This window comes from Myiozetetes cayanensis, unplaced genomic scaffold (assembly GCF_022539395.1).
Source record: "Myiozetetes cayanensis isolate MyiCay16 unplaced genomic scaffold, myiCay2020 scf3, whole genome shotgun sequence".
In the NCBI taxonomy this organism is placed as follows: domain Eukaryota; kingdom Metazoa; phylum Chordata; class Aves; order Passeriformes; family Tyrannidae; genus Myiozetetes; species Myiozetetes cayanensis.
This window is the reverse complement of record NW_026087521.1, coordinates 42,048,625-42,071,728: the sequence shown is the minus strand read 5'-3', so window position 1 is coordinate 42,071,728 and position 23,104 is coordinate 42,048,625. Positions and strand designations below refer to the sequence as shown.

General features: G+C 36.5%; 1 protein-coding gene across 2 annotated transcripts; it reads right to left on the bottom strand.

Moving 5' to 3' along the window:
- Positions 1 to 1,690: 1,690 nt before the first annotated feature.
- Positions 1,691 to 22,361, bottom strand: NTS (neurotensin). 2 transcript variants are annotated; one of them, XM_050324234.1, is made up of 5 exons: positions 22,071 to 22,314; positions 17,147 to 17,208; positions 10,932 to 11,156; positions 9,379 to 9,561; positions 1,691 to 1,820 (listed from the first exon to the last, which is right to left on the bottom strand). In XM_050324234.1, exons 1-4 carry the CDS (start codon positions 22,129 to 22,131, stop codon positions 9,415 to 9,417), a joined length of 495 nt encoding a protein of 164 aa, XP_050180191.1. In that variant the 5' UTR covers positions 22,132 to 22,314; the 3' UTR covers positions 1,691 to 1,820; positions 9,379 to 9,414. The 2 variants fall into 2 exon arrangements, with proteins under 2 accessions (XP_050180191.1, XP_050180190.1); XM_050324233.1 differs by lacking the exon at positions 1,691 to 1,820 and having other exon boundaries at positions 9,192 to 9,561; positions 22,071 to 22,361.
- Between the last annotated feature and the right edge of the window lie 743 nt (positions 22,362 to 23,104).

Below are 23,104 nucleotides of genomic sequence, written 5' to 3'. Positions count from 1 at the left end.
TTACAGAAAGATTCCCTCCTGTCACTCTTGTAATATCTGAGGTTTTTTATATGTCTACTGGTGCCTTAGAAGACTGAGCCTTCTCTGTCACCAAATCATTTCATCTTTTCACACTCCAAATTAGGTGCTCAGTTCAGGTCCAATGCGACTGTACAGGACATAGAATTGATTTCATGAATGTTGGAAGGTGATGATCAGGCTTACTACCCAGCTGTTCAGCTTACACCCACACCAGATGAGGTCAGCTATGGGTCATAGTTTTTGTCAGCTCTGCTAACACACAGTAAGAATTAAGAAACTATTGATTTTTTTTATATTATCTTTCTTTTTTTTTCCCCCCACATGAAACAAGCATAAACATTCATTTTTCTGGCCAGCAAAACCAAGTAACACCCCTGCAAAGCTCTTCTTGTGGCTTCCCATACTACTAATGTATGCTGGTGTGTATCACAGACTCACAGAATGGTTTGTGTTGAAGGGGACCTTAAAGATCATCTAGTTCCAACTGCCCCCTGACATAAGCAGGAATACCCTTCACTACACCACATTGCTCAAAGACCCACCCAACCTGGTCTTGAACACTTTCAAGGATGGGGCACCCTCAGTTTTTCTGGGTAACCTGTTACAGTATCTCACCACCTTCACAGAAAAGAATTTCTTCCTGCGTGTATATATATTAGCAAAAGAAATACTGTCCATTTATTTGACTTTTCACGGTTTCCCCAAACCCTTGCAACTGCTTGTACAAAGCTGAACTGTTTTAATAAGCTTTAGCCTTCTATATTATCAGTCTCAATGAATATCTATATAATGGTGAATTTGAGTAATCCCTTCTTATTCACACCCGTTGCCAAAGGTGCAGATGCACTTCTAGCAGAAAAGTGCTGAAGTGCTTAAGTGAATAGAAATAAGGCTTATAAGCACCCTGCTTCAGATATTTTAACACTTTCTCTATCTAAATAAAGACTTTACTTTTCACAGTAAATGTCAACTCCTTCTTTCACATCAAGATATGCCTTGGAAAGTGTTGCAAATAGTACATTATGTTTCTTCACACAGTACTGAAAGCTGCTAATAAGGCATCAAAAATGTTTTAGCATAGCATTACTTCTTCTGCCTTGTACCTTGTTGAATGCTCAGAAGACATCCTGTTAATAATCTATATCCAGCCAGTTCACAGAAACATGGATTTTGGGTCCAGCTCAGTCCACCAAGTATTGAAGTAGAGTGCCTCATTTGCCACAACTAAGCTAAATACATGAAGAAATTCTAATTTTTTTAAAGACCACTTCCAGATTACTTTCTTTCAGAGAATATAAATTTCTGGAATTTCTATTTAAGCTTCTATCTGTAAAGACAATCTGAGAAAAGCTACGGTTCCCAGTGGTACTCCTTGATCTTAGACTGAAGAAGTATCACAGCGATTCAGATGTTTCTCAAAGCTATTTCCCACACCTCCACACTCTCACCTCCCACCCTGCCAAGGACACAATAACATGTTGTTTAGAAATGTAGGCTTACAGATGTTTTCACAGTAAGCCTAATATCAGCAATCCCAAATCACTGAAGTTTCTGGATACAGTGAGTGGGTTCTCAACAGGTATTTTATTGTTCTTTTTCAGTATCATTAACGTTCAAAGGAAATTTGACTTAGAGTGCTAGCCATACAGAAGTCCTCTAGGTTTGGATCCTGATGTCTTCCATACTTTGCTAAAGGAACGGGGATTTACTGCAACTACCCAGCATTATTTTGCCTTCTCTAAATCCCTTCAGTTATGAGAGGATCCTGTCTCTTACAAGTGGAGCAATACACCAGAGCCCTGTTGACAGAATAGAATGGATTGAATTAGATAAACTTCACAACAACATTCCAAGCAATAGATCTGACTTCTGAAGCTGCAGATATCAGTTTTAACAAGATATGCACTGTGGAACAGTATGATACAAAGAGAAAATAACAAATCTGTATTTAAAAGCTAATGAGACAAAAATCTGTACAATTGCAGACTAATGGAGTTTCAGTAGAATTTGAAACTTTCAATGGAAAACTTAACTGGATACACGTAAAATGGGATAAAATTCAGTGTACATATGACTATTTTTCTCTGATAATTTTTTTAATACATGTTAAGTGCACTATACACAAGCTATTTTTAGTTCACTAATATTTTGTTCAGACCAATTTGTGAACTTGCTAAGTGAACCAGAGTAAATGGCACAGGAATTTGAAGTAGGACTAGGACTAGTGCTATGGTAAATGAGAATCAGTAGAAGACAGATAGAAAATATCAAGGTATGAAGATTCAGTGTTTTTTTGAATACTTTCATAAATTGCAATAAATGATCTCACCTCAGTGAAAAATTAAAAAAAACCCAGCCATAAAATGACAAAAAACAGAGAAAAGAATATAAAGTAGAGAAAACAAGCAGTGTATGATCTATCAATGTGTACACCTAAAAATGTAGGTTTATTTTTCCCTTTCAAGAATGAAATGAGCTTCCGCTTTATAATAAGGCCTTCTCTTTGGAGCTAAGTTTTCCTCTGTCCTTTTCCACAGCCCCTAAAAGGTCTTTCTTGCCTCCTGCATGGGTAACACAATATCTTCTAATTCTGAGACTAGTGTGACAAAAAAGTGCTAACTTGCTTGAGACATGCATCAAACCAAAAGTCTTGTCAAACCTGGGCAGATTGGTGTTGAGAATCCCAAACTATTAACAACAATCTGTATTTCTGTCCTACTCAGTCCTTCAGTCCATGCTCTGTACAATTTACTGAATGACTGAACTGACTCTGATTCATGTCATTCTTGACCCTTGCCATGCACTCTCTCCTCTTCCTGATCAGCTTTCTTTAGTTCCAGTTTCAGACTAATAACTTTCAGTTTGAAATCTCTTAGTTTAAATCTGCTTTTCATGATTCAAGGGAAGTGTTGGCAGTGAAGGCCAGATGATTGCCCTTCCCATCCTCTGATGGAAACTCATCCTTTTTTTTCTGAATATCCTGTATCTTTTAGATCATACAGCCTATGTATACTTTAGTCCTTAACCAACACTACAATAGCAAGAATTAGTATTATATTCACTTTCCTCCTTTTTCCCCTCCTTTTCTCCCTCCCTCCAAATACATATCACCTCTGCCTCAGCCAGGTCTGACACTCTTTGTCTGGGAGCCAGACTGAAGGAATATCCAGTTAGCATCTTCACACATTTTTTTCATTAGTCCCTTATCTATCTGCATTTCTGCTTCCCATTTCCTTGTGCTCTTACAGCCCCTTTCAGTTCAACACTTTAACACAGAAATCTGTAAACCCAAAAGGTAAAGCAGAGTACATGCAATATTTATTAAAAAAAACCCAAATTGTAATGTTCACAACTCCCTCATTCTCTGCAGGTCAGGTCTTGTAATAGTAACTCTTAACTTCGCTATCAGGAAAAATCTGCCTTCAGTAAACAGAAACTTATGAGGAGAACGGAAGTTAAGTATTTGCCAAGGATTTCTTCTTCAAAAGCAGCTGTGGTCTTAGTACTTCAGCACCTTATGCATATTTAAGACAAGGATTTAGAAATTTTTGTCATTATTAGTCCTATTTGTCCTATTATTATATAGTCATTATTGTACTATATAGTCATTATTGTCTATTTCTGGAACAATCAGCAAAACCACCATGGTACTGTAGTATTCTGCAGTTATATATCCCTATAAGTTATACTTTATTTGCAGCAAAATTCAGAACAATTTAAATAAACCATTCATTTGTAGGTACATTCACATATACATTTGCTACATGTGGTGTGGTTTTTTTTATTTCTTCTTTTTGAACAGAACAAAAGGCATGTTGTCTGTTCCAAACAGATTTTTATTTAAAAGCTCATTATATAAGATATCAAAACAGAACAACTACAACAGTATATGGTTATACAACTACCCTAAGGATTTGATAGTACATAAAAATAACCAGGAGATTTCATTCATGCAAAAGCTATTAAATAAACTATTTCTAAGATCTTCTCTATACCTGCTATAAAATAAGAAATCTTTCTTTTTTTTTTTTTTTTAAGGACAAGAATGATTGTTTTTTAAGCATAGGGATTATTCATTCAACAAAAGTCTCTTTTTGCATCCCAAAAAAAGGCTTTACAGTGTAAGATTCTAGGAATTTGATTTTTTAAAAGACACATAAACAATGGTTTTGAAAAACAGTTTTGGGGGAACCATAACATTCATTCCAGATAAAATTATTCTCAAGTCATATTGCTCTGGGAAAACTTTATGAAAATAATGCACAATATAACACATATTAGTTCTTTTCCTTTCTTTTCTCTTTTTTCTTTTCTTTCTTTTCTTTTCTTTGTTTCCTTTTTTGTGTACACATTTATTTTAGATTTTGAGTTAAATGTCTGTAGGTGGGAAAGCAATATTAAATTCTAAAATATTAGATTACAAAAATCTGTTATACAGTTTGGATTTTTAAATAAGGAATATGAAAAAGCTGCAACAATGATGTCAAGATTGCCTTTTAGGATGTTCCCAGTCTATCCTCAACATCAGCTTCACTGTACAAACCCAGCAGTTTTCATTCTCATGCCATTAACATTTTGTTAAGCAGCTTAAGACACTACACCTGGACAGAGATCTTCATGCTGCTGGCATTCATCTTTTAAAGCAATGTGTAGACAATCTGAGAAGCCCTTTATGTATTCATAAGAGAAATATATCCTACAAAAAATTCCTACAACTGATTTTCAAGAATAAAATAGAAATGGTTCTAGACTAATAGTGCAATGTAACTTTTGTGGCAAAAAAAGACTGGTGTTTGACCCACTGGGAACTCAGACAAATGCTATTCCTTGGTAATTCAAATCCAGTTTAGTATACTCCCATCTTTTCCTTCTATATAAAGGAAGCAAGGTATGTCCTGAGACATCAACTGTACACTCTCATCTACTCAGACAAAGCAAGTCTTACTTAGGAAACTAAGAGTTCCTGAAGGCTTTATGTTTCTTAATAGCTGACACTTTGCCCAAAGTTCCTGGGTGGCTTGCATGTCATTTTCCCATATTGCCACCTGAGACAAGTCATTCAGTCAAAGCTTGCCAGCTAATGAGGTATCACAAAGCCCCCTCTCTTCCACAGTCTGATTGTTTGGTCTGGCAGACCCATGCATATATCCTGGATCTGAATTTTGAAATCTGATCCTGAACATTATGCTTTTATGTGTGTCTATGATTCCTGGAGAGCAAGATACACATTCTGACTCTATCACTATGTCGCTAGAGTCAGTACGCTTTATTTTGCAACTCTAATTTTCTGACTGCTTTCAGTCAGTCCAATATTTTGGACATCAAGAACATCAACGATCAGTCTGGAACCTTGGGTAATTTTAGAAGAACCTGCTCCTCTTTCTGCCCTCCAACACTCAATTGTTATAGTGGTGGCTTGCATTTTCAATTTGACACCCCATAGTGCAAACTGGTAACTAATCCTGGGGAGAAAGAAAAAAGATCAAACGAATTATGTGTCCACTGTGTGTTCACTAGTAATAGGGTATGAAGCACAATCAGTATCATACATCGCAAAATTAAATCTCTCTTGATCAGAAAACTCAACATTTCATCTACTTTGTTCACAGCACATCCATTAAACTTATCTAAGACATAGAACAAAGTTTACATTTATAATAGAAAAGACAGAAAACATCAAAATTTATAACACGAGCAAGACTCAAGAACTGAAGACTTACACTTTTACATTTAACCTTGATAACAGCAATTATTATAACATTTCTATATGCTTCAGAAGTGATAAATTTTTTAATTTCTCTGTTTTATTTTTCTTGTATAGGGCAGTTGTAATATTACGGATTAGAACACAAAATGTACAAAATCAATCTCAGATATAATTAAATAAACATTAGAAAGTACTGAGAGGTTTCTGCAATTGCTTTGTATGACTGTATCAAATATTTTAGGAGTTTAAGAAATAATTTAGTATGAAGTTTCTGAATAATTGGTATAATTATTCATCTATGACCTTCATAAAAACATTAACAATGGAATATGTAGGAAAAATGTACTTCTCTGAAGAGAAAGACAGAATCTCTCTCAATAATTGCCTTTAAAAAACAAAAATTCCCATATTATTATTTAAGCTAAGGCAGCAATCTGAATTAATGGTCTTCAAAATAACATTTTTAAACTTAAGGGAATTATGAGCTGCAGGAAAAAAGGGAAAAGGAAAGGGAAAGGGAAAAGGAAAGGGAAAAGGAAAGGGGAAAAGAAAGGGAAAAGGAAAGGGAAAACGATAGGGAAGGAATAAAAAAGCAGCTGTCTGAATTTCTGAATTAATACCTTTACATATTGTGAGACCCTCCTGTTACCTGAACTTCATTCAGCACTCATTACTGCAGTAAATATAGGATTGATTTTGCAAGCAATGCACAGCTAGGGACAAGGTAAGCACCCTGAGGTTCTCTTTGAAGGATATCCAAAATAGAGGAAAATATGCATAAGCATGCCTTTTTTTTTCCTTTTTTTTTTTTTTTTTTTTTTTTTTTTTTTTTTTTTTGCTGCCATCATCCAGAAGTGCAGGCTAAAGGAAGGCTGCAATTCCACAGCAGGGGGATCATCAGGAGGAAGCAACAGGCAGAACTGAGAGGTTTGAAGCAAATAAGGGTCTCCTAGAACTCAAAATTTCCTTTAACAGCTCTGTGCACTTAGCTTAATCCTATGGTTTAAGTGTGTTTTCTAATATTTTAATGCTGCTTGCTTTTCATGAGTGACTAAAAAGCTGAATTGCCAGCATTAACTTTTGTAGCTTAACCGACCATGTTACAATTATGGATTTTGTTTCCTTATCTAGTTACTTTCAGTCTGAATGACATTTCTCTGACAGGTCCCTGGACGCCTCCATCAGAGACTAAGGACACCTGACAAGTTATACTTTCATGACATGCTGTAGCCTCTGCCTCCTCCAGTGACACACAATAGCTGGCTGTATGTGGACTCACAGTCTGCTGAAAGGAAAGGGGTTATTTAAATCCATTTTCTGCCAGTCTGACTAATCTTTCAGCTCTGCACTTCAAGGATCAAGTACACAGTCGCAAGGTAAGTCCAACTTGAGCATGGAGCACTAGATGAAGGTGAAACAGTTAACATCATTTGAGGTCCTCTGCCATCACCCTGAATATCTAAATCACCTCCAAAATGAAACATGGAAGGGTGGTTTTGTTTTTGAAAAGTGTACATTGAAGACATGAAGACCATATTACCTTACCTTACTTTTTTTTTTTTTTGTTCATAGTCTTACAGTGAGCATGAGAGAAAAATATAATGGCAACCTATTTCTTTGTCTTATTCTTCTGTTTCTCATGAAAAAGCAATCTTAAGTCTCTTTTTATTTTTTCCTTATATACTGCTAGCAGTGAATTTTGGAACAAGCGTAGTTCTGCTTTGTAATTTCAGACCAAAAGATAATTCAGGATGTAAAATAACCACAATAGGACTAGGGATCTTATAGGTCTGTTGGAAAGAGAATGTTAGCCACTTGAGAACGTTCTGGGTTTCCAGTCTAATTATATGATAGTTTTGTAAAAAAAAGTGAAGTGTATGAGTTTACTAGAACCTTATTTAAGCAAAACCCTGAAGCACATTAAGCATTTAAAATATTGAGACTGAATGTGCTTAAGTGCTTTGCTGTATTCAAGTCACAGTGATTATTACAATAATTATTGTATGCTCAGTCATATCTTGTCAGTGCATACATTTAATGGTTATTGAATGAATAAATTAATAACATTTGCATTGAGAAAGGAAATATTATTAGCTTTAATACAGTGAAAACAAATTTTATTGCAAAATACCCCATCCCTCCCCATGTAACAAAGTTAGTATAACCACTGGTATGGGGTATGTTCTTTCTATGCATATCCCTGTATATGTTTAACAATAATTAGCAGAAAATCTAACCTGTAGAGGACTTGGAAATTCTTGGAGTGTTTGTGTTTTGGGCCTGTTTTTTTTCTTTTTTTGGGGGGGGGGGATGGGGGAGGATGGGGGTGCTTTTGGGTTTTGGTTTTTTTTTTGGTTGGTTGGTTTTACAGGGTAGTTCTGGCAGGGTGTGTGGGGGGATGTTTGTCTGTTTTTGCAGAAGTGCTTTGGGAAAATACCTCAACCAAGAAACAGGTAAGTTTTCAAAAAAAATGTCTGTCCCATTTTGCCTCTTGGTCTGAGCATCCAGGCTTCACAGGGCTTGCACTATCCCTCTATTTTTATAGTTGCTGTGGCCCCCAGTTCTTTCAGCCTGGTTTCCTCCAGACTGGAACTCAGAATCATTGAGATCCCAAATCTCACGCACACACCACAGGCTCAGTGCTGGAAAATGTGTAACTTTCAGGTGGAAATTGATTTCTTGTATTTGAAAACAATTTTTCCCATGCCATGAACTTCCCCCTCAATTAGCTTCCAAGATTGTCTTAAAACCTTGAAATTGACTATTACTACAAACTTGTAGAAGCAGGGAAAGGAAATTCCTTTTAACTGTAACTTTCAGATGTTCTAATTTCAATTCATCTTTCAAATACTTCCCCAAGTTTCTCATGTAATCAGATTACTATTTTGACTTTTAACAATGACAATACTGGGACATGAATCAGCTTTTGTCTTCTTTTTTTTTTTTTTCCTGAGCATTCATAGATTAGGTAAACACTTTAAACTCTTTTAGTTATTTAATAAATTATTTAGTTAGTGATATAGAAAACTCTGAAGCACATCTGGGTTTGTTTTCACTAGCATACTTTTTTAAAGTCTCATTATGTATTGTTTTCTTAAATAATTAGTCTTTAGTGGCAAGTTAGAAGTCAAGAACTTAAAATTCCCTTAAAAGTAGGCAATTTAGAATATTAATTTTGAAGTTGCCATTTAACAGTTAGTTGATAATATTCCCTTTCTTCCTTAGACCTATTCCCTAAAAAATTAATGGCCAATACATAAAATACTGTGGCACTTCTTACTAGCAAATTATACAAAAAATTGTGAGCATATATATGTTTGACATGTTGCACTAAGAAATTGTAAGATTCTCAGTAGTATTTATGGTCAATATTAATTTACTTGGTGTTATGTTGGTGTGCTTTATAAAAGTGGAAAAGACTACAAGATTGTTGTATGTTGAAATCTCAGTTTTCTACAATACATCATGCTTAAAAACTAGTTTTATTTGCAAATGTATCAGTCCAATTAATCTCAAGTAGGAAAAATTCACAATTGAGAAACAGCAATTGCAAAAAAGACACATCTATAATATCATCTTAATTTTCCATAGTATATTTTCACACAAGAATTATTTTAAATTTAGATAAGATAACCATAATGCACAGTTACCTATAAACTAAATATACATTGTTTTCTTCTGCTGCATCAGTAATATGAACTTCTCTTGAGTATGTATGGTCTTCTAGCTTTGTTCACATGTAGCTGCCGTTTCAGAATATAGGGATTTTTTCTCTTCATTATTTCCTTTTCTTGGCTTGAGTTTTCTAGATCAAAAGCATCTTGCTGAAGCAACTGTAGGATGCAAGAAGAGACATTATGTTATCAACTTTTTTTTCTTAATTAAGATTATAAACTCCTAGAAATTTTTTAAAAATACTTCAATGTATGCCACCAAGAAAAATCTTTACTACAATAGTTGCAGGGTTAAAAAAACAAAAACAAAAACAAAAAACCAAAGGCAAGACACAAAACTCAGATCAGGCTAAAGATCAGCTGAGCCTTACAGAGATGATATTTAAATTCCACTGAAACAAATGAGATCATTGGTTTTGACTAGAGGGAAAAGCTGGTATATCCTCCTTCCACTACAACTCAAATTGACTGAAAACTTCCTAATGGTTGTCACTCTGTAGTCACTCATTTAAACTAAACGCCTGCACTGCTTTTTTGTTAAAGCTTTTGAGTAATATTTTAATCTGCAACTTCCTACAGCCAAAAAATCAAAATGTGTAATAAACAAATTAGAAATTAAATAAAGCACAAGAAGCCAAATTTTTGTAATCAAACTTGTATATACAATTGGATTTTTAGTTTTACTTGGGAGTTCTCAAAGGTGTTGCAGTCTATTGCATGAACTGTCCCAGCAAATATGAGGATTTAGAATAAACCTGTTATATACAGAGCTTTCTCCAGTAGACTGATCTGTGAACCTGAAATAGCTGAAGAAATATGGTTTACTGGAAAGTAAGTAGTGACACTGAGATATCTTTTTTATCTACACAAAGCAGCTTTTAGTGTATTATTTAACAATGCAAGAGGATTGTGCCTAGTGTGCTTCTGTCTGATCACTGCACTACAACAAATATCACAGATGGACTACAAAAAATCCCTATTCAAGAGCAGTAATTTTCATACAGTCACAATGTCAACTTCCAGGGCCCTCTTTAGGTGCAGGGAAACAAAAAGCAAGACCTATCTTGCTGCCAGTTTCCTAACAGTGATATGAAACCCAGAGTACCTAGTAAATGGTAGGTACACATGGGCATGTGTCCATGCATTTTGAATCCAGTTTGCCTTAAGGTCTTAAAACAAAAACACTGACTGCATCTATTTACGCCTCAACAAATCTGAGAAACGTCACAACTGTTAAGCAGATATATTAATTATGTGTTCTGGCACAGAGATCACTTTCATGTGTTTGTTTCATTATCTGGAATGGCTACATAGAGTGGAGAAAGTATCCAGCTAAGAAAAGTTCTCATTTATCCACGGGTTGTTTTAAGACACATACACTCAAACTGGACTAATTCTCAACTCTTATTAAAAAAGGAATATTAGACATGTGATGGGGGTCAGATGGATATGGACTTTACAACACCACTAAAAATAAAGCCAGAGAGTTAAAAGAAGTTAAAATGTGCATTTGTGACAGGTTTCTTTACCTCCCAATGCTGAAAGGCTCTGCTGTGGCAAACTTTCTGGAGTTGATATACTGTCAGCATTGCTTCCAAGCTGAAGCCATCCAGAGCTGAGGGAAACTGTCTTCCTGAAACGAGATCCTCTTCATCTACCTCTACTGTCTCTCCCACTTGGTTGTTTAGGTTGTTGACAAGATTGCAGACATTTAGCAGGGTCATTTTCCAGTAAGGAAGTTTTGCTCTGTTAATCTGAAAATAAAAATACTCACTATATAACATGTTTTGGCTTTTAGTAATCATTCAAACATTTTGTTAGGAGCAAGTTTGTGTTTCTGAAGTACTTTTCATCTGGTCAACTTTTAGACAATGATTATAGAGTACTGAACTTAGGACAACTCATTTATTATGCACACCAATTCTGCTTCCCCACAGCCTTACCCCCCAGGTAGACAAACACGATGAAAAAACTAAACTGCTACCAAACCAGAATGACAGCATTTCATAGCCATTCTGCACAGGTGCAAACAAAACATAGATGGAAATTAATATAATATAAATACACAGGTGTAAATAAGGACAATGAATCAAACCCACTGGATAAATTCCCAGTTCTGGAATGCAAACTGGATGCCTGTGGTTAACTAGATGTTCCTCCCCAGTTCAGAACAAATACCAGTCATTTCAAAATTCCCTGAGAAAAAAAACAGAGTGCCTTAGCACAATCTGTCTGATGAGGCTGTGTCTGAAGTTATGGAGTCCATAAGCCCCAGGAGTTTTCGATGCTGGATAGTCAAGAGCCTGGGACATGTTAATTTAAGCTACAGGCTTAGAGGAAGATGGAGCAAATGTAAAACAGACCTGTGCAAACAAAGTATTCCTGACTGGATAACTAGACTGAAAAACTGCGAACAACTATATTTAGGTGGTCCACAATAAACCTGCTCAGAGATGTTACAGAAAGATAGAGATAAAGAAATTTCATCATGGTTTTGTCTCAAATTTTGCTTGTTCCAGTATCTGACATTATTTATGAGCTATTTAACTTTTCAATACTTTTAAAAAATTTTGGGAACCTTAAATTTACTTTTCTACTGGTACTGTTCTTTCCACGCAGTTGGACCAGTTGTCTTCTTCCATTTTAGTTATCAGTAGGAAAAAAAGTAAATGAAAAGTGTATGCCTATCTCATTCATTGCTTTTCATGTCTTTGCCACTTTCTCAGTTCTCCCACTATTAATTATTTCCTTCATATTATATTCCTTTTAGTGGTTAGTATAGAAATTAGTTCCCTTAAACTACTATTGGTGACACAGCAATCTCCAATCAAAAGTCAAATAGCAAATTCCTATTTATTACTTGCAAGGACTGCCTTGCACCAATGAACTGAAATGTGGTTGCCTCCTTTCTTGGATGTACTAAGTTAAATATAGGTATTACACTAACACAGACATTGCCTTTTACATACTTGACAGCACTAATTGAGAGTGTGAATGCAGTGCTTACTTAGCTGTACATCAGGTAATCATGTAATCTGTTTCTTTAAAACACCTGCCTAACAAAGGGGTATAAATATAAATATATTTATAAATAACTTATATTCACCACACTTTCCTATTTTTTGAGGGAAAAGAAAGAAAATTGAGAGGAATGAGGAAGAAACAAGAACAGCTAGCATCACTATTAGCAATAGATACAAAAAAATTCCCTTTTGGCCATGATCATTACTCCAGTATATCTCTGATATACACATGCCTTTCAAAATGAGAATGATTTAGCCCCTTAATAGAACCACAGATTCCTGACATGGTTCAGAAAAAATAAGTAAAGAGTATTTTGTTTTGAAGATAAGAAGAAAACAAATCTCAAATCTTATTCAGAAGTTTGTAATTGGTTCTGCACTGTTCACTTAGAGCTCATCTGTTGTCCCATCTAAATGCCCAAGCTAGTCTTTCAATTTATTTGAAAAGTTATGACAGGTTCAAATAAAATTAATCTCTTTGCAGAATATCTGATTTTATTAACAGAAGATAAACTAGGGAAAAGTGTCCACTGCAATTTCAAGATGTTTTTTAGTCTGTTTTAAAACATTTGTGAAATATAAAAATATGGAGCTTTCTACAACAATTGAGGAGGCTTTTCCAGTGCACTTTTCTCTCTTGGGTATACAAAAGAAATGCAAGCTACCACCGTAGCTAAATTACAATGGAGCGTAAAATTTAGAAGCAGTGCTACATGAGCAAAAGAGATTTCTGAGTTATAAAAGAACCAAAAATCCCAGTGGATGGGAACAAAAGAGAAGAGTAAAGGATAGGGAAATTTGTTATGCCTTCTTGCACAATATATAGAGTCTTTTTGATCTAAAGTTACTATTTTGTGTCAGCCTGATGCACGTCTATGTTTAAAGAAATTTTACCCTGTGTATTAGTAAAATACTTAAATAGCAGACTTCATTAGGTGAAATTGGTCTTATCTGATACTTATGAGGTTAGGAGGAAACAATTTTTCAGCACCATCTGCAAGTATACTTCATTTGTGATGAGAGTCTCATTCCTATTAATACCACACATTTATCACCTTGAAGTATTTTTGCTTGGGTACACCTGCTTCTGACTTATCTTGCTACCAGCTCACAAAAGGAGACTATAAACAATTAAGTTCACTCAAGAGTAAACTTCAGGGTTTTTTTAACTGAATATGGAGTTTTCCAGGTCATGTCCAATCACCAAACAGAGCGATCATGTTATTTTTCTCCTCCACTATTACAGCAAGCATGAAAATCACAGTTTTGCTTTTTGAGTTTTGAAAAATGTCTGAGGCAGTTATCCTAAAGTTATATATAAAAACAAAGTTTAAGATGACAATAATCCAAATGTTCAGGTTAATTTCCAATATGTGATATATTTTCCACACAGGCCTAAGCAATAACAACTACAGTAGCTCAAGACATGTTTTGGAAAATACCTACACAAAAGAACAAGGAACCCTTATCTGCCAAGATGGAACTAATTTTTTAAGATTAACTTGAAAAATATCTGAGAATGATCTGAAGGAACAAAAGAGACTGCAGTATGAACAAGAATTTAAAAGGTATTAATGCTGAAGTGAACGTGAAGTGCGCTTTTCCATGGTTTAACATGCTTCTGAAATAAGACTCAAATATATCATTTCCCACATATCATGTATCTTGAAAGAGAATTTAAAATCATATCAGAAACAGAAATGAGCTTGAGAACATTTTGATCTTTAACAACAGGTTTTTCCTATGCAAGATAAAAGATTCCCAAGTTCTAATTTGTATGATTTTTTATGTCCATTTATGGTTGAATGATACTCCTGATAGTTTGCTTAAGATACTTCTTTTATTATAATGCATACCTCCTAAATTCTATTGTTTTTAGAAAAACAATTATCTGTTTTTAAATTCTTTTCTTTATGTAATGAAAGCAGATAAAAAACGAAGTCATAATCAAGTAAAAAACTCAAGCTTGTGTAGGATTTCTATGGTTCCTTTCCAGATTGGTAGTTGAATTTTGTTCAGATTGTAACCATAGACATAATAAAAAATATTCTCTATGTTCAATCAGATATAGTATTGAGTTCTGTTAGAGCAGAAGTTCTTTCATGGTGTATACTTATGCCTGTAAACCTAATGAATTTTTATGTGATGACTGAGTCAGGAAGTCAGCAACTCCTAGGCATCTCTTCTGACAAGGAGGCTAAACTCTCTGGGCAAATGCAGTCAGAAATAGGCATCCTAAAACAATGAAAAGCTCAGAGGGTCCAAAACTTCAGAAAATTAGTGTCAGGCGGGATCCCAAAGGTGGAGTATATTCTGCTGATGATATACTCTTCAAGGAAATTTTCTTTCCCCCTCTAATTAACATGGGGGGGGACACAATTAACAAATTAACTCAATCATTTTTGAGTTCAGGACATTCTTCATGGAAGTACCGCTTTCAGGCAATCATTTGGGAAGCTGGGAATAGAGTTTTCTATTGGGTATGAAACAACGACAGGAGATAATTGCCCACATATTTGTAACATGTCAGGTTTTGTCATTTTACCAGACCTTCCAAATGGCTTTTTAGATTTTATCTTAGAGAAAGGCCAGATAAAGCATTTTAGGTTTGCTCCTTCTATCTTCTTCAAGATGTAACAGCAAGGGAGGGTGATAAACTTTATTAAATGTCTCCATCTTTAAGGATGGAGAGTGATACACCATTTGGATGACTTTAAAGAGCAGCTTGAAAAAGGGCAGCAGACACTCCACAGCAGTTTGTGAAGCCAAAGGCATAGAGCAACTCTTCCTGTAATATTGAATAAACTACTGAATGTTGCAAAAGGTATGTGCTTAAGCCCTAGCAGTAGTCTTAATGATATATTTCACAAGTGCCTACTTAGGTAGATTTTTTTTTCTGTCAAATACTAAATCCAGAAGTGATGATCCACTTTGCTGCACTTTTAGCTCTGAGCTTTCATAAACAATATTTTTATTCCATCTTAAAGCAGTTTAAATTGTCAGGATTTCCTTTGCTGCTTATTACAAAATCAGTGTCAAAGACAGTTAATGCAATTGAGCAGTAATTGCCCTCAACTGGAACCAGATCTCTGGCACAGCACAAGACAGCTATTACACAGCTAGTAGAGGACAACTGAAAAAATAATTAATTTCAGTAATGAATGTAATAGTGGTATGTCTCTTGTAGAAGAGTTGATGGATACTTTTAAATAGTTCCACCATGCCTTACTTTGATGCCAAGAGACAATGTGTATTGTCTAAAATAATGAATTTTAGATGGTAATTTAAGGCAATATAATGCAGAATTAAAGCAATGTCTCCAACATGAATCGACTGCTTCTGTCAACATCATGTGTCACTTGACTGGTATTAAATACCATAAAGAAGTTGAATAGCAAGCTACATGACATGAAACACCATGAGACTATTATGGCAAACATCATTACATTATCAACTGGTGCAATATATTTGTGCATTTTGAGTTACCTGAGCTTGTGTTCTGTGGTGAGAGGGAGGAAAAGTGGAAGTTATGTTCACAGATCCACTAAAGCCAGCAGCAGAAATACCAATAGTTGAAGGTTTTCCTTCCAGGGCATACTATGCTTTGCCATACAGAAAAAATACTATTTTTATCAACCTCTTACATTTAAATATGCCACAGAAAAAGAGGAGCTATTAAATTTTTGTGTACCTTAAAAAAGCGAGTAGCAAACACATTTATTTGTCATCTAAGGTTAATTAGCATGACATTAAAGAACACAGAAACCTAAGAACTACCAGAGCAGATTAAAAAAAAATATTTTCTGGTCTCATTTCTTCTTTTAGTCTATTCAATAATTCTGTGGGAAAGCTCACAAATAAGCAAATACAGTAAATGTGGAAGTTTTCCTGGAAGGTTTTGTACTTAACCTTCCACTAGTCATTGGCTTATGAACCTTTTTTTTTTTGGAAGAAAGTTTTCATTTCTCATTTTATTTTCTACTAAATTTAAGCACTTATTTCAGGGTTTGTTCTTTAATATGTTGCTGAAGGTATATCAGACATATATATTTCTTAGATCATCTGTGGAAAATAATAGAGTTATTTGTTATTTGTCTAACAACCTGTTCAACACATATGAGCAACACTTGCTGCTTCACCTTGTCAATATGAGGTTATAACTGATTTTTTTATCTATCTGTATTAAATAACATGTAGATCATTCACAGTCTGGCAACTTGTCAAGGAAATGCCATTTATCAGGTTAATATTTTCACAGTCATGTCCCCATGTTCCTGTATTAACACTATGATTAAATTCTCAAATCAAATCAGCATACGTATTAACAATTTTTGCTTTGCAACTGTTCTAATTTTATATGTATATAGGAAAATTTCTGCATAAAAATAGCACTTACAGATTTGTCTCAAGGTTAATTTAGCTTTCATCAGGCATAATCATATTGGAAACACATTTCCTCATATAAATTTACATCTCTGCACGTAACACAGTTTTGACAGTTTAATGAAAGTACCAGTGTTACAAGTGAGGAACACATTTACTGTGTCACATCAACACCTTTAAATTTCCTTTGAACTGGAGGAAATCTTGCACCAAAGTAAAACCTAACACTGAACTTCTTGGTCTAGACCACAGGTTATTATTTTGTGCAAAGACTTCTGGGTTTGTAATGAGAATTCTTTTGCTCCCTCCCCGTCAGCTAAAAGAGGAAAAATAATTACCTTTGATGTGTACATATTGGTCAATAAATCTGCTTCTAATGCTTTCATTTCCTCTTCTGAATCTGGGAATAAACCAGAAACATATGTTTATTATTTGATCATAAATCACGGACATTTCAATTCGGTATACAGAACTTGTATCAATATGAATTTTGAAAAACAAACACAACCTATATAAAACCACAGCAAAATGACCTAGAGGGATGGTGAGGAGTCTTCAGGTAATGGCAACATTATGTTAAAATTGATACTCACTACATTTTTAAAGCATGGTCAAACTTATTGAAATGAATGAAACAGTTCACTAATCTCAATTCAGTGGTGGACAGGCCATTGAAGTGCAGTCCTTTCAGTAAAAAAAACCTGCTGCAATATTCTTCATTCAAAATCATTATGATTTTCATAATAACTATTTTTTACCTCTGCTTTCTTTGGGAGAAGAATTTGCATATATATTTTCAAATAATATTTATTTAAGTAGCTGCTAAGCATTTAGATGAATGGTAGTTATGATTATCTGATTAATAATCAATAGTCTTGATTATTTTGATTATTCTATCTTGAATTAAGGATATTTTTACTGATAGGAGGGAATTGAGCTTGACCAGTATTGTGATCCAAGATCTTGACAGTGCATATACAAAAAGAAAACATTCGGAATGGAAGTCTTGGGATTTTCTTCAGTGATTTAATTGATCTTTGATAGCTCAGCAGATTTGCAAGACTTGCGATTTGGTGAAAAGGGTAAAATTATTTCACAAAGAGAAAACAGACACACACATTTCTACGTTGTACTGTAAAGAATCACAAAGAAGATCTGGTGCCTTGAAAATGTAGTAGCAATCACAGCTCAAAGAGGAGAAATATACAGAAATCAGTTCTAAGTCTTTATGTGAAACAGGGTTCCATAGCTTTTAGCTTTCCTGGAATACTAGCAGCCCTAAAGCCAAACAATACACTAATATTTCAAACCAAACTAAACCAAAATTTATTCCATATTCATATAACTCACATGTCATTTTCATTAAAATGATCAATGCTCTTGGTATGTAACACCCTACCACTGAATCTGGGTACAGATTCTGTCTATGCCTTCGTTTTGGGAACACCACCATGTTGTGTCACTACTTTCCAGAATATGAGATTATAAAGGATCACATACACAGATATGTGCTAATCTGTCATGGATTTCTGTTAGCATGGAAGCCATTTTAATGCTCTTGGAAATCAATCACGGCCAACCTTAATAGATCTTACCACTACCGTCACTGTTATTTCTTCTTTAGGAAATTTTTAAAAACTATCAATGTTTATTCACTTTCTTCTGATTTCAAGCCTAAATTATTTCTAATTACAAATTTATTCATGGTTTATATATAAATTCAAGCACTAAAAATGATAAATTTCTATTTGTAATATTTTTTTTAGAGCAATCACAGCTCTTCCCAGCTTAGATTTTTGGTGAGTGCTTGTTGGGGTTAATGCTGTGACTAAGGAACAAGCTACCAGGGATGAGGAGACGTCTTATCAACAATGGAAAGCAAGATGCCTCAAGGAATCAGGAGGAGAAGACCAAGGAAGAATAAATGTCACCACTAAGGACTGTTCACTGTGAATTTATGTTTGTGAGGTGAATCTACAAGTAGATTCATCCTCTATTCTATGTTCTTCTTTTACATGGACTTAACTGCCCTAGGGCAGCAACAATTATCTGATAGGTTGATATACCTTAAGGTATCAACCAATCTGTTTGCTTGGTGGGTTTTAACCTAAGCCACTCCCCCGTTACCACCCAGTTTCTACCTCCTCATGTTTATGTATTCCCCTATACACAATACCTTGTTAAGGATTTGCATGCTTCTCCCTGAAACCTCCCCTATTCCAGAACCCTCTCCTATAATCCATATAAAAACCCTCCATTTTGTTAAATAAAATAGTTCAGCTTAGGCTGACCTTGAGCACACACCTATCTTGTCTCCTTGCCTCTCTTTCGAGCTGAGTGTAGCGAGAGTGTGCGCTTTCAGGTTAGCAGTGATTACTTCTTTTAACACCTCACTGAAGAATCGCGAGCCCCGGAGCTGGACTGCTCCCTTCCTTGACACTATCGGACTGTGTCAGGTGCTTACACAATAATCAGCAAAGATCAGTACAAAATCACTGTGCCTTTTTGGACATAAACCATTCCCCTGGAAATCCCATAAATGTTTCACTGAAAAGTCTATGCCCCAAGTTATAGGACTCTCACTTATTCTTCTCTCTTGTAATAGCCTTGTATTCTCCAACTCATCAGACCAGCCCTCCTCTGTGCCTGATGTGTTCTCAAGAGAGTACAGTACAGTTTGGATCAGAAGTCCCAATACTTAATGACCTTAATGCTTACCAACAGCTAGAGAGGGCAGCTCCCTTACACATTTTTGTATTTTATTTGTTTCTCATGGATGAAAAACTTTAGTATCTCACATACACCAAAGGGAAAAATAAAAAAAAAGATTAGATAATATGATCAAGTCTTTTATTTCCTCAGCGATGGCTGTGCTTTGGTTAAAAGGAGCTTTTACTGGGAATTTGTATTATTTCATAAGCTACTGTATTTTGTATTGTTGCACTGCTTCTCAGTTCTATTATCTGGGTCATCAAAAACTTCTGTGTGTTACACATATCCCATTCCTCTCTAGGGATGCTCCTACTCACCTCTGCATTACCAACACAATACATTCGTTCATTATTTTTTGGATTGAAGTTATTGTATTGATGTAACTTGCTGTAATACTAATCTATAAAGTCTTATTTAATACTTAACATTTTCATATTAAATAAGACTGGTTGTAGATCGGTATTATGGCAAGTCACTAGCAACTATTTTCCAACCTAATGCCTTTTTCTTCCTCACAGCAGCAATGGTTGTCAGTTTTACCTGACTTCTTAACTGCTTTGCCACTACCCAAAGTTCGGCTGGCAGCACGAGATCACATCACCTGAATTTCTACCAATGTTAGCAACTCCTGTGAACAGGTGAGCAGCACACACAATGATAGCATCATGATTTGTGGTGTCCTGGGTCATGCCTGCTGAGAACAATAAAAGGACTTGTGTCTGGTTAGCACCTGTTTTTTATATTCTATAAAGGATGTAAGATAGCTTCCACACCAGTGAGGGTGGAAGGTAGTTGTAGCCATGGAAAGTGGGTAGGTATTAAGAAGCATTTGGATTTAGAAAAGAAGCTTAGAGGACAGCCTAGTCAAAATTGACAGTCTAGTCAAAATTCTTTGAATGAAAAATAAAGCAAGGCTTGGAGGAAGAGAAGGAAACACTTCCAGGTAATTCAGGAATGAAAGAGATGGACAAGGAGCAAAAGCATAAAAGGAACAGACTCTCAGAGAGCAATGTATAAAAAGTCTGGTTACGCATTATCATTCAAATCAGAGGGAAATTTACAGTTTGATGTCTTCTTGGTTCTACTGACAAGAAAAATAGTTTCTATTCATATATTCATATTTTAGAGGAACAGTTACATTCTCCAGTTACACACTTTCCCCTGATGGCAAACATTTTCAAAAGCAAATCAAAATTAACCATCACTTGACATAACTGACCATTTTAGGTAAAACTGCTTTAGGGTCACTCACAAAAACTTCTCCGTGGCATTTCTCATTTAAAAATAATTTCAAATTTTCATGCAAATAAACCATCGATGTTATTTACACATGCAATTTTGCTTCTGCTTTTGGTTTTTTCTTTTATAAACCTATTTTAATTTCCACTGATTTTTTTTTACTTTAGTGGGCTTTCATTCAGGCTCTACAAGGAATTTAATTTGAAACTGCCTTATTGAAAATACTAGAATACAAATATTTGTTTAAAAAGCGTCAAATAGATGGGGAGAAAAAAAGCAATGTCAAGCCTTGTCACTAAGATCACCAGTTCTCTGCAATATACAGAATCATTATATTTAAACTGCAATAACATGCAGCTATTACATGTGTTACATTTTTCTTCTGCAGGGAATACAAATTGAAAACTTTCAGCTAAAGGAAGAATTATGATTTCTGAGTCCTCCTGAATTCTGAAGTTGAAAAGTGAGTATGCTGTAAATTTGCTCACTAAATTTTGTGGAGTTAAAAATCAAGGTAATTCAAAAGTTAGTTAAGAGTGGATTTTTAAGGCTACTCTGCTTTCTGTCTCTGTGTGTACACCTGTTTAATCATCACCATACCCATTTTTATCATAAACTTGGGATATAAATGGCACATCTTAAGATCTATCATTTTCCAAAGGAGTAGACAATGCATTTTAACTCCTTTTGAGTCTTCTAAAGCAGTTGCTCTTCGAGAAGAAATGCATTTACATTAACCTTCCTATTTTGTGATCTACATCTGCTTCAGCGTTTTTTGGTCATAATTTCAGATCAGTTGCTAGCAATTTTTTTCCCCACATAATAACACTGTATTTCTCTCTCTTAAAAGTGTCAAAAGTGCATACATATTCATGTTGGTTTGGATTACAGCAGCTGTTCATGAGTTGCAGAAATCATAATTTCTATCATAATTTGAAATACATAATATTCCATGAACCACGAATGAGATAGCACAACCCAGAAGATGGTCTACACTGATTTCTATTTTCAATAACTAGTCTACACTTACTTCCATGGCATGGGTGCCGTGAGAAGAAATGGCTTATATGAAGGAAGAAAGTTAGGGGAGTAATACAAAACACGATGCTGGCCGCAGCCCGTTATTAGAGACAGCTCCCGGGCGCCTACGGGGGACAGCCGAGGCAGCCCGAAGCGACTTCACCTCCTTCCTTTAGGTCCCTCTTACGGCTCCGGGAGCGACTCAGTGCCGAGTGGTCAGGGGGACTTCGGGGACGGGCGGGGCGGGGCGCGCCCGGCGGGACCCGGCGCAGGGCGGCGGTGGGGACTTACCTGAGCAGAGGCTGCAGGAGGCCAGGGCCAGCAGCACCACGCACAGTAGCTGGGCTCTCATCCTTGCCGTGCCGCCCTCTAGACAGTAAAGTCCATAAATCCTGAGGAGAGACGGAGAGAGAGACAGACAGACAAACAGAGAGAGCCCCGCTGCTCCGCGCCCTCCGTACGCCTGCTGTCGGGCGGCTGCAGGCACCAGACGGGGGACTCAGACCCTTCCCCAACTATATAAGCCGCGGGGTGATGTCACGGCGGTGCCGCCGTCGCCTCCTGACGAAGATCCCTCCCTCCTCCCCTCATACCCCGTGCCCCCTCCTGCTGCCCCTTCCCCGCCGATCCGCACTGACGCCACTCTGCGCCTGACGCACGGTGAGCCCCCGCACCCACCGCCGCGGGGCGCGCCCCGCACAGGTTTTGCCCGAAAGGGAACCATCCTGTGATCCGGAACGGTCCCCATTTCATTTTTATTATTATTATTATTAAATTTAAAACAAGAAAAAGTTTCCGCAGGTGCTTGGTCCCACGGCGTGGGGCCAGAGGCGGTCCTCGTTCGGTTGACGCCTGATGCGCTTTGTCTCTCATCTGTAGAACCTTCCCAGTAGCAAGGGAAACAACCGGGGAGAGAACCGCACATTGCTGACGGGCAGCGGTGTTAAACCGGGGATGGGCAGGGAACGCCTGACATGGGGCACGCTAGGGATATAACCCTGGCCATGGGCAGGGGTGTTGCATAGAAAGTCACTTGACAGAGTCAGTCATAGATTCGCAAATCATGATACCCGACCCTATGACTCCTGAAGAGCGCTTGCCACAGCCACCCGCTGCGGTTTCAAGAGAGCGAGCGCTCCTAAGAGACATTTCTCTCAAGATGCACTTTTCCCGGATGCTTTTTACACTAGGTATCCTCACTCAACGACCCGCACAGAACAGGCTCCGTGCAGAGCACCCGCAGGTCAGAGCAGGGACCCCAGGCGGAGGCAGGGTGGCGGCGGGGTGGGTGCGGGGTCCCCCCTCCTCCTGCCTCGGGAGGGGCG

Coding starts and splice junctions, on each gene's coding strand:
- NTS (XM_050324233.1), bottom strand. CDS start 22,131: ATGAGAGCCCAGCTACTGTGCGTGGTGCTGCTGGCCCTGGCCTCCTGC. Junction 17,209..22,070: donor CTCCTGCAGCCTCTGCTCAG/GTAAGTCCCCAC, acceptor GTTTATTCCCAG/ATTCAGAAGAGGAAATGAAA. Junction 9,562..10,931: donor GAGCCTTTCAGCATTGGGAG/GTAAAGAAACCT, acceptor TGCATCCTACAG/TTGCTTCAGCAAGATGCTTT.